The following is an 11,785-nucleotide window of genomic DNA, read 5'->3' as shown; positions in this document are numbered from 1 at the left end:
ATCCGGTCTTGCATAACAATGGAATATATATATATATAGTTATCTTAATGTATTTTCCTGTGCAATAGTATCATAATGGTAGTAGCAATATAATAAAATCATATAATTTTTTTGTTTGTTTTTTGAGCATACAGTATAGCTCAGTATCTGTGTTTTTTTATTTTATGCAACCATTGCTCATTTTATAAATGGTGTGAACTATTTTTGAGGGCATTGTATGTACTACTTAAATGCAAGTGTTCGTATAATAATAATGATAATAATAATAATAATAATAATAATAATAATAATAATAATTAATTAATAATTTATTCACAGTGTTGTGCTGATAAATAGCCTCCCAAACAGCTATAGAACCACATATTCCAAAGCTCTGGAACTATCAGTGTTGTACCATTTGGCATTTGGATATTTAGCTGCAATATAAATCTTTTCCCTTGTTCCATGTTCCTTCCCCCTCCAAACAATTTGTCAACTGTCATCACAGCAACCAGGCTGTTCAACATGGAGCCATGATGCCACCACTCTGCCAGTGTTTTGCACTTTCTGAACCTAATTCGGAAAAAAAAGCTAAATTCTGCCCCACCGATCAACATAATATCGACTTTTCGACTTTTATCGAGGTTTGCTCTGACCTTGAAGCGACCTCAGAATGTTTGGTGGTTTTTTTTCACGCGGTAAGAACGCCAAACGCCATGTTTCCGTCGGTTATTTCAGTGACGCAACTGGGCATCGGCGATGACAAACAGACCCTTTGTCCCCGCTCTCCTTTGAAAGATAACTAACTGAGTCATTGGACTGCAATGAAATGGATGTAAAAAAACCCTAAAATCTAAAACTGGAAAGTCTGTTGTTTTATTTCTTGTTTGCTTGCAGGGGTACAGAGCGGAAACCGCAGAGAATGTGTCACTGACCCCGTACTCGCAGGCCGCACCGTGTGGTGCCAAATTCAGCAATATGGTCGACGTTAATTAAGGACGTGTGAGGAGACTTGTCAGAGGGAAAGTGAGCGGGGCGTAAAGAGCGAGACAGAGAGATGAGTCAGGAGGAGAGACACCGAAGAAAGGATGCACTGTAATCAGTGATGTAATGGGAGAGTGATGGTGGGTGAGATTTTTGGTGAGATTTTGGTGGGTGAGGTGACCACATCTGCATCAGTGATATTCTCTCTCAGAGTGGGCGTTGAGGTGCTACACAGTGACACACGCAGTCCCCAGTCTGCATGCACTCTGTAAAATGCACTTCACTGTATGTCGCTCAGGATAAGGGCTTCTGCTAAATGCCTGCAATGTAACGTGACGTACTAATATACATTAGTCGAACACCGGAACCCTGGATTTAAACATCTCGTACCAGAACGCTGACATATCTGCGGTGTATTTCATCAAGCAGGATTGCTGCGTTGAGTAAAACCCAGAGCCCTCCTAAAACTGGACGCCTGAAAAGAGCTGTTCTGGATTGTACTCGGCGCAGTTCTCCGGCTAACTCTGTAATCTTCCTTTGTGAAATACCCTCCTAGATCACAGCCCCGCCGTTACCATACCGGGGCGACTACAACCACACACGATGTTCTGGTACAGCGCGTACCTACACACACAAACCACATGATCACAGGTCACGCATCAAACGAGAGACCCCCAGAGAAAGACACAGTTTCTGAGATTTTTAATGTAAATGTTTATTTTCTGTCATCATTCTCTCGATGCGTAATCACCGTCTTAATCGACAGTAATTATCATCACTGTTGCACTTCAGACGTCACATTGTAAAACTGTGAAAGAATGGACAAAGTTCAGGTTATCTCATGGATTCCAATCAATCAATATCAGTAGCAGTTTCTGTAATAGATAGATAGATAGATAGATATTCCTTTATTGATCCCCAGTGGGGGAAATTCGTGCAATGATGAAAACGATACTGATAATTTAATTGATCCATTATGATGTCATAATCAGTTTCCAGCGCTCCGGACCTGTCTGACCCAAGAGGCTAAAACCCAGCTCATCTTGTGATGCTCGTTTCCTGGATATGTTCAGAGACAGTGCGGTTGGCTCCAGTGTAGGTCGTTCAGACCCGCTTTCAATGTGAAGCCAACGGTACAATTGCGGTGAGAATAGTGGAATTCTTTCCCTACTTCTCGGTCCTGCCAAAAGCCAAGTTTGGCCGGCTCACGTGGAGCAGCGTAATTGGCTCGCTGCTCCAGGGGGAGGGACTTGGCAGGGTTAGTAGATCGCCGCACAAAAAGCACCTCGGGCGCCTCCGAATCACGGCTACCAGCATGTGGCGAGACGGCTTGAAGAAGGCGTGTCGCTCTCCGTAGGGCCGCCGAGGGACGGGGTGTGGGCGGTGTATCTAAAACTAGCTCTAATTGAATTCGACGGGGTACAATTGGCTACCAAATTGGGAGAAAAAAGGGAAAAAATCTGAAAAATAAAAAAAAGAATTCTTTCCCTACATGAAACTGTAATCACAATCGCTTTTATCTAATGTCTCCCCATGTGCCGAGTTTCTTGAAGTTATCGCGCCATTCGGATGATACAGCGATACTTTGTGGACGAATCGGGGACAGATTACGTCACTCTCACACGCTTCGCGGAGGAGCCGTCTCTGGCACCAAAATTGTACAAAATGGCGGCGCTGGTAAAAGTCACTTCCCGAGCCCATGGACAGCCAGTGGGTGACGTAACTTGGTCCATATTCTTCCTGCAGTCTGCGGCCTGACCTCAGAACCAGACTCGTAATGGGGGGACGTTCTCTCAGCCAATCGTCTCTCAGGTTTGTCCCTAAAGTGCTTTACTGGCTTGGAAAGCTGGGGGTCGGTGAAGTGGAGGAGGACTATGGGGAAAAAACAGGACAGGATATTTTTTATTTTGCTCTCTGTACGACATGGTGGAGGCATGTGTCTAGGTTCTGGAGATGAAATCACACCACTGGATGTGAATCATTACAGTGGGGTGGCCATGGTACTTTGACCTTTGACCTCCAAATAAGTGAGCCAGCAGGCACCCCTGATACTTCAGATTCATCCTTCTAATGCACACGTGTCAAACTCAGTCCTGGAGGGCCGCAGTGTCTGCCTTGGGATTGTTTTTGGGATGTTCTCGGCACCTGTGGTTCATTCAAGTCATTGATTGGCTAAAGAAACCACACACCTTGTTCTCAAGGGTGTCTTTGACAGCTGATTGGAAGGAAACCCCAAACACCTGCAGACACTGCAGCCCCCTGGGAATTCAGTTTGATACCCCTGCTCTAATGTGTCAGAAAAGAGATTCTGACGATTCAATCAAAAGGGGCTTCAGTAGGGACCCGATGGAAATGGAACTGGAAACTTTCTGCATCCGCAAGTGTGAGAGATCCTCTGCGGGGCCCTACCTCCACCTGCAAGATTTTGTCTCCGAAGACAAACGTGCAGAAAATGTTGTTTTCCAGAATGTTCTACACCCTACGGCCCCCACAGGCCTTGGCACCAAGCTGCCCCCAAAATGCTTTGGCACAGGAGAACAAGGATGCAAAAACGAAGACACTTGGCTGCAGTAAATATACTGTATATATTCACATAGATATGCATCTTATAATATACACTCAGTGAGCACGTTATTAGGTATTTATTAGACTTATTTTTTAGACTTATTAAGTCTTCTGCTGCTGTAGCTTGTCCACTTAGTGTTATGATTGCGTTGTGTGTTCAGAGGTGCTCTTCTTCATAACACTATTGTAATGTGTGGTTATTTGCGTTACTGTCACCTTCATGTCAGTTTTGACCAGTCTGGCCCTTCTCCTCTGAACTGCTGAATTCCAAGAGATCAGCAGTTTCTGAGATACTCAATTCACCCCATCTGGCACCAACAATCATTCCATGGTTAAAATCACTCAGATCACATTTCTTCCACATTTTGACATCTTCCACATTTGGTCTGAAAAACAGCTGAACCTCTTCACCATGTGTCCATGCTTTTATGCATTTAGTTGCTGCCACATGATTGGCTGATTTTAAATATTTGCATTAACAAGCTGGTGCACAGGTCTACCTAATAAAGTGCCCACTGAGTGTATATACACACATATACACTGTCTATATATGCATTTTAAATATAAAGAAATAACGTACTGACATAAAAAAAGAAAGATTTGGCAATATCGAGATTTCCTCAGTTCCTTTTGTTGACATTTTTCTGTAAGGAATTCAAATGTAGTTTGTATTTTTGCATCTCAGCCTTAAGACACAGTAGTTCAGTGTATTATTTTGATGTATGGATATCGTCTAGCAGTAGTGCTGTCGTTATTATCATATACGAGTCCATGCTTTTCTCCTTCTCTCTCCCACTGACACCGAGTGTGCTGGGAGCCTCTTTCCTTGCAGCCCTGCGTAAAATGGCGTCTCATCCGTGCAGCCCTCCATAAAATGGCGTCTGGTGCAGGCGTTCCCTCTCGTAAGGCAGGACTGGGAGAGGGTGCAGGAGGGTAGGGGGTTAACGTGCCAGGAGGAGGCCGGATGGCCCTCGCTGGACAGCAGTTGAGTGTCCTCTCACCCCGTAAAGGACACGCCCGGGGAGACTGGCGAGGGGGGACGGATGCAGAGAGGGCTCATTTCAATCGCTTATTTTTCTCCCAATTCTTTTCCCTTTCCCCTTGCTCCTGACTCGGAAATCCACCGAGGTCCGTCGTCGTCAAGGACATTCCAACTTGTTAAATGTTCCTTCTAGGAGCCAGAAACAGAAGTTAGGAATTCCCAATCTTGTGCCAATCTGTGGACCCACCTCTCCCCATCTGCCACGTCTGTAACTGACGTGGCTTCGAACTGACGTTTGAATGAGCAAGGGCATTCCATTTGCCTAAATTATGTTTTTCTCCGATTTCTCTTGCTACACTTATTTTTCTAGCCTCTCCCAATGGGTGGAGCCTGGAGTAGAAAAAGGAACAAAGGAAAAAAGAGGAGAAAAATAAGCGGATGGAATTAGCCCGGAGAGGAGGGGAGGGAGGGAGGGAAGGAAAGAGAGGGAGAGAGAAAGAGAGCTGTTATATATAAGTGCATGTGGTATATTTGGCAGTGGAGAGGAGAGAGGGGGAATGTGTGTGCTTAAGTGGCAGAGAGGTTTGAGTGGAGACGCTGTATTCAGAGTCCAAACCCAAACAGTGTCATTCAGTGTCCCATCGGGAGATTCGCTGGCTGTCCTAGGAACCCCAGAGGGTCCCGGGCATTGTCCTGTCTGGTTGTTCCAGTCACTGGATCCAAGCTTTGTGCGTCCGCGTGTCTGTGTGTCTGTCTGTGTGTGTGTGTGTGTGTGTGTGTGTGTGTGTGTGTGTGTGTGTGTGTGTGTGAGAGAGAGGGATTGAGTGCTCTGTGAGACCACTTAGAGGTTCCATTCACTTCTAAATCTAGCAGCCGAATGTTCCTATTTAGCCGTTTGCCTACTTGCCGTATGTTCTTCATCGAAGCGGTAAGCTTCTAGATGCCAAAGCCATCGTGAGTAAATCTGTTTTTGGTATAATTTCAGTTATTTTCCGTGTAGTACTGAAATAATGCTTTGCTGCTTTTTTGTTCCATCCACTTGTGGGCAGAATGCGGGCTTTAGCCCGTGACGTTGATGATGATGACGATAATGAGGATGATGATGATGATGATGATGATGAAGGTCAGGTGTTCGTCGTGGGCGGGGCACTGTGGCGGTGCGTCCAATCAGCAGTGGCTCAGTTCTCCTCGGCGCGCAGCATGCTGGGGAAGAGCTGCGGAGGGGGCGGGACTCGGGAGGCTCCGCCCCCTTCTTCCCCATCGCTGTCGGTGGTGCCCTCGCTGTCCGGGGCGGGGCGGAGGGGCGGGGCCAGCGCGGGGTACAGCGCGGGGGCGGGGCGGAGGGGCGGGGCCAGCGAGGGGTACAGCGCGGGGGCGGGGAGGGGGCTGGGCAGCAGGTCGTCGTCGTCGTCGTCTTCGGAGCTGAGGTAATCCGCCTCTGGGCTGGACAGGCACAGGCTCTGGAGGACCCCGGGACCCGGGGCCTGGGGCTGTCTGCGCAGCTGCCTGATCTGAACGGGACGGCGTCAGAGGAACGGGTAGATGGATACTTTAGTAAGACTGCTGAAAACATTCATACAGGTGTATATAAAATAAAAAAATAATAATAATAAAAATAAAAAACCTAGTCCTAACCCCAGGAACTGGGGCCTGGTACTTGGAGGGTGGCCCATGCAGCTGCCTGAGGGGTTTGAAGGATTACCGAAAGATAGAGATACTTCAGTAAGAATGCTTTAGTGTGAACCAAGCATTAAACCAGTGACACCTTAAGTTAAGTTTTAGTATTTTAAAGTAAAATATCACACAGGATGAGATTTAATGTATCATTTGTATGTCAGTAAAATGTGAGAATGGCCAAACATCTGATTAATTTTTAACACACACACTCTCTCTCTCTCACACAGACAGACACACACACACACACTCTCTCTCTCTCTCACACACACACACACGCACACATACACTCACTCACACACACTCTCTCACACACACATACACTCACTCACACACACACTCACACACACACACACACACACACTCTCTCTCTTACACACACACACTCATACACTCACACACTCACACACACACACACTCTCACACACACACACACACATACACACACTCTCACACACACACACACACACACACACACATATAGACGTTCACTCTGACCTCGGCTTTGAGCTCAGCGATCTGCTCCCTCAGCCGGGTGATGTATTGGCTGGAGTCTGAGTGGTTGAGCTGGCCCTGGATCCGCCCCTCCTCGTTCTGTACCACAGAGATGCACTGAGACACACATGCTCTCTCACAGACACTCGCATGCTTATAGTGCATACACTCACACACAGTGTGACTGAAGGCCACTTGTTTCCACACCTGAATCTCCAGGTCGGCCATCCTCTGCCTCAGTTCTGCCATCGCCGCCATACTATCTGCTTCCCGCAACCTAACTGCCATCACTTCCTCTTTACTCTGAGAACGGAGAGAATGACATCACTTCCTCTTTACTCTGAGAACGGAGAGAATGACATCACTTCCTCTTTACTCTGAGAACAGAATGACATTACATTACATTATGTGGCATTTAGCAGACGCTCCTATCCAGAGCGACGTACAACAAAGTGCAAATCAAACACAAGAACAAGTGCAAAAGTGGACCTAAGAGGACAGTACTGTTCCAAGTCCTAGTGTAAACATACAGAAATTCAGAACCCTTGAAGAGTACAATCAACTTTCAAACTAGCATACCACAGCTGGCAGCTAGAATACAACAATACAACAGCCAATAAAAACAACAATACCTTTACAAGTAACGATATCTATACATAAGTGCCATTACGGTCTAAGGCTAATCACGGTGATTGTGAGTTGGGGAGGGAAAGGTGTAGCCTGAAGAGATGGGTCTTCAGTCTGCGCTTGAAGGAGGTCAGAGACTCTACCGTTCTGACATCCACCGGGAGGTCATTCCACCACCGTGGGACCAGGACAGACAGCAGTCATGAGCGTGAAGTGCAGGTGTGGCGAGGGGGAGGCGCCAGACGGCACGAAGTGGCAGAACGGAGGGGTCTTGTTGGTGTATAGGTCTTGATAAGGGATTGAATATACACGGGGGCTGATCCTTTAACTGCCTGGTATGCGAGCACCAAAGTTTTAAATTTGATGCGAGCCATAACAGGCAGCCAGTGGAGGTTGCTGAGCAGGGGGGTGACATGTGAATGTCTGGGAACATTGAATACCAGACGGGCTGCAGCATTCTGGATGAGTTGTAGGGGTCTGATGGCAGATGCTGGAAGGCCAGCCAGCAGAAAATTGCAATAGTCCAGGTGGGACAGGACCATTGCTTGAACAAGGAGCTGAGTGGAGTAGATGGTGAGAAAGGGTCGGATTCTCTGGATGTTGTACAGGAAGAACCTGCACGCCCGGGTCACCGTAGCAATGTTCTTGGAGAAGGATAGCCTGTTGTCCATCACCACTCCAAGGTTTCTTGCACTAGGGGATGAGGTCACTGTGGTATCCCCTAGTGAGATGGAGAAATCAGAGAAGGGAGAGGTTAAAGCAGGGATGAAGATCACCTCCGTCTTACCTGGGTTGAGCTTTAGATGGTGGTTGCCCATCCAGCTCTGGATGTCTCTCAGGCAAGCGGAGATACGGGTAGAGACCTGTGTGTCTGATGGGGGGAAGGAGAGAAAGAGTTGGGTGTCATCGGCATAACAATGATAGGAGATGCCATGAGCAGAGATAATGGGGCCAAGGGATCTCGTGTAGATGGAGAAGAGGAGGGGTCCGAGGACTGAGCCCTGGGGGACTCCTGTAACAAGGGGGCGAGGGTTTGACACTCCTCCAGCCCAGGACACCTGGGAGGACCGGCCAGAGAGATAAGATTGGATCCACTCTAAGGCTGTGCCACAGATCCCTGTAGATGCCAGGGAGGCTAAGAGGATGGAGTGGTTGACCGTGTCGAACGCCACAGAGAGGTCAAGAAGGATCAGAACAGAGGAGAGAGAGGTTGCTTGTGCAGCCTGAAGGGACTCGTTGACAGAGAGGAGTGCAGTCTCCGTCGAGTGGCCAGGTCTGAAGCCAGACTGGTGGGGGTCCAGCAGGTTATTCTGAGAGAGGAAGGAAGAGAGTTGGTTGGAGGCGGCTCGTTCAATGGATTTGGATAGAAAAGGAAGGAGAGATACCGGACGGTAGTTTTGAATGCAGGAGGGGTCTAGAGTGGGTTTCTTTAGGGGCGGGGTGATGTAGGCCCTCTTGAATGATGAGGAAAAGCAGCCAGAGGACAGAGAGGAGTTAACAAGGGAGGTGACAAACGGGAGGATGTCAGGCGTGATTGCCTGAAAGAGGTTTGAGGGGATGGGGTCCAGGGCACAAGTAGTAGGGCGGTGGGAGAGCAGGAGGTGAGACACAGCATCTGTAAGGGGACAGAAAGAGGAGAAACAGGGGGCAGACACAGAAATGGAGGCAGGCATAGAAGTGGTGGTGGTCGCGAAGGTGCTGCGGATATCTGCAACCTTCTCGTCAAAAAATACCGCAAAGTCATCACTTCCTCTTTACTCTGAGAACAGAGAGAATGACATCACTTCCTCTTTACTATGAGAACAGAGAGAGAATGACATCACTTCCTCTTTCCTCTGAGAACAGAGATATAATGACATCACTTCCTCTGTACTCTGAGAACAGAGAAAATGACATCACTTCCTCTTTACTCTGAGAACAGAGAGAATGACATCACTTCCTCTTTACTCTGAGAACAGAGAGAATGACATCACTTCCTCTTTACTCTGAGAACAGAGAGAGAATGACATCACTTCCTCTTTACTCTGAGAACAGAGAGAATGACATCTAATGACTAATAGACCCTGGTCCTTATCTTTGTTGTACAGTTAGCATTTGAAATTGTACTTCCCTCTAGGGTCTTTCAGCGAACTTATCCCTGGTTATGGGTATGCACTTTGTTGTACGTCGCTCTGGATAAGAGCGTCTGCCAAATGCCATTAATGTAATGTAATGTAACATCACTTCCTATGTACTCTGAGAACAGAGAGAATGACATCACTTCCTGTTTACTCTGAGAACAGGTGAGATAATGACATCACTTCCTCTTTACTCTGAGAACAGAGAGAATGACATCACTCCCTCTTTACTCTGAGAACAGGTGAGATAATGACATCACTTCCTCTTTACTCTGAGAACAGGTGAGATAATGACATCACTTCCTCTTTACTCTGAGAACAGAGAGAATGACATCACTTCCTCTTTACTCTGAGAACAGGTGAGATAATGACATCACTTCCTCTTTACTCTGAGAACAGAAAATGACATCACTTCCTCTTTACTCTGAGAACAGGTGAGATAATGACATCACTTCCTCTTTACTCTGAGAACAGGTGAGATAATGAAATCACTTCCTCTTTACTCTAAGAACAGAGGAGAGAATGACAAATTTTTATACTTTGTGAGAATGAATCACCTCTTTTTCAATGTGAGTCACACAATCCCCTCTTTACTCTTTGTGTTGGTGACTAATGGTGCCGTGTACACCGTTGCCCCAGCGACGGGGGCGGTACCTTGCAGTCGGACTCGGTCTGCTTCCTCTTCATCTCGCTGAGCTGTGCCTGCAGGCCCCTGTTCTGTCCCATGATGCACTGCAGCCTGTCCTGCAGGGCGACACTCTCCTGCTCCTGCCGGTGCACCAGGTTTCTGTGGATCTGGTTCTGAAGGGGAGGGGCATGAGCAGTCAGTCTGTCTGTAGCTCACGCTAATGCAGAATGAGATGGTATAGAGAGGGTCTGTACTGGGCTCTTTCCAATCGCTTATCTTTCACCTTCCGATATGAGAGGTCAGTAATGTGTCAATGCCTCAGTGGGTTAGTACTGTGTCAGTGCCTCAGTGAGGTCAGTACTGTGTCTGTGAGGTCAGTACTGTGTCAGTGCCTCAGTGAGGTCAGTACCGTGTCTGCGAGGTCTGTACTGTGTCAGTGCCTCAGTGGGTCAGTACTGTGTCAGTGCCTCAGTGAGGTCAGTACTGTGTCTGTGAGGTCAGTACTGTGTCAGTGCCTCAGAGGATCAGTGCTGTGTCAGTGGCTCAGTGGGTCAGTGCTGACCTGGCTCTCCAGCTGCAGGACGGTGAGTTTGAGCTCGCGGAGCTGGGCCTGGGCCTGGGCCTCTCTCAGACGCATGCCCATCAGCTTGTCCTGCAGCTCGTTCAGGGCGTTCTTCTTTGGGGACTCCTTCCAGTGCCCGCCCCCCCGGGTCACATGGTGCTGGGAGAGGACAGCCCACAGCAGCTCATCACTCTCAACTCACTGCAGCGTAATTCAAAATGTCTGCCATTTCTAACGCTATAGGAGTTTCCTCTCCGTCACAAACAGCCCGACTCCTGCTCTTTCTCACCCCTGCATCGCTCTCTCACCCCTTATATCTCTGTTTCTCTATCTCTCCCCCTCCCTCCTTCCTTCTGTCCCTCCCCCTCTCTCCCTCCCTCTTTTATACCTGCCAGTGCTGTTGAGGTCAGTGAGTGACTCTCATACCTGCCAGCGCTGGTTGAGGTCGGTCACGCTGTCTCTCATCTCTTTGAAGGCCTGGAGAGTCTGCTGCTCCCTCAGTTTAACCAGCTTCAGCTCATCCTGAAGCTGCACCACGTTGGTCTCATCCGGCAACGAGCTGTTCCGCTGCGCAGCACACACACACACACAGACATAAACACACACACACACGCAAACACAAATAGACAAACACACACACACACGTAAGCACACATACACAGACACACACACACGTAAACACACATACACATACACAAACAGACACACACGTAAACACACAAACACACATAAACACACATACACAGACAAACACACGTAAACACACATACACAAACACACACACACGTAAACACACAAACACACATAAACACAAACACACAGACACATAAACACACACATATGTAAACACACATACACAAACACACATCCACGTAAACACAGACACACAAACACACACACACACACACACATGTAAACACACATACAAACACACACATACACGTAAACACATGTACACACACATAAACACACAAACACACATACACGTATACACACATACACAAACACACACGAACACACACATACACGTAAACACACACACAAAGGTAAACATACACACACTGTAACACACACACACACACACACACACACACACACACAAGTACACACATCCTGTACTATGAGAAAGACAAACAACCTTTTCATTTATTCAATTTCCAGTCAGATCAGCC

General features: G+C 47.5%; 1 protein-coding gene across 1 annotated transcript in view; it reads right to left on the bottom strand.

The window, feature by feature from the left end:
• Nucleotides 1-11,785, bottom strand: part of LOC133115033 (EVI5-like protein) — a gene marked incomplete at its 5' end in the record, with an annotated part of 38,085 nt that overhangs the window by 7,374 nt on the left and 18,926 nt on the right. The window contains 6 exons of the mRNA XM_061224743.1: nt 5,708-6,021; nt 6,683-6,778; nt 6,887-6,982; nt 10,078-10,224; nt 10,614-10,772; nt 11,040-11,180. Coding sequence (XP_061080727.1) covers nt 5,708-6,021; nt 6,683-6,778; nt 6,887-6,982; nt 10,078-10,224; nt 10,614-10,772; nt 11,040-11,180 — 953 coding nt within the window. The remainder of the gene's footprint in view (nt 1-5,707; nt 6,022-6,682; nt 6,779-6,886; nt 6,983-10,077; nt 10,225-10,613; nt 10,773-11,039; nt 11,181-11,785) is intronic.

The sequence above is a fragment of the Conger conger genome, chromosome 16 (assembly GCF_963514075.1).
Source record: "Conger conger chromosome 16, fConCon1.1, whole genome shotgun sequence".
NCBI lineage: Eukaryota > Metazoa > Chordata > Actinopteri > Anguilliformes > Congridae > Conger > Conger conger.
The sequence above is the reverse complement of the archived record's forward strand: the minus strand, read 5'-3'. Positions and strand labels throughout refer to the sequence as shown.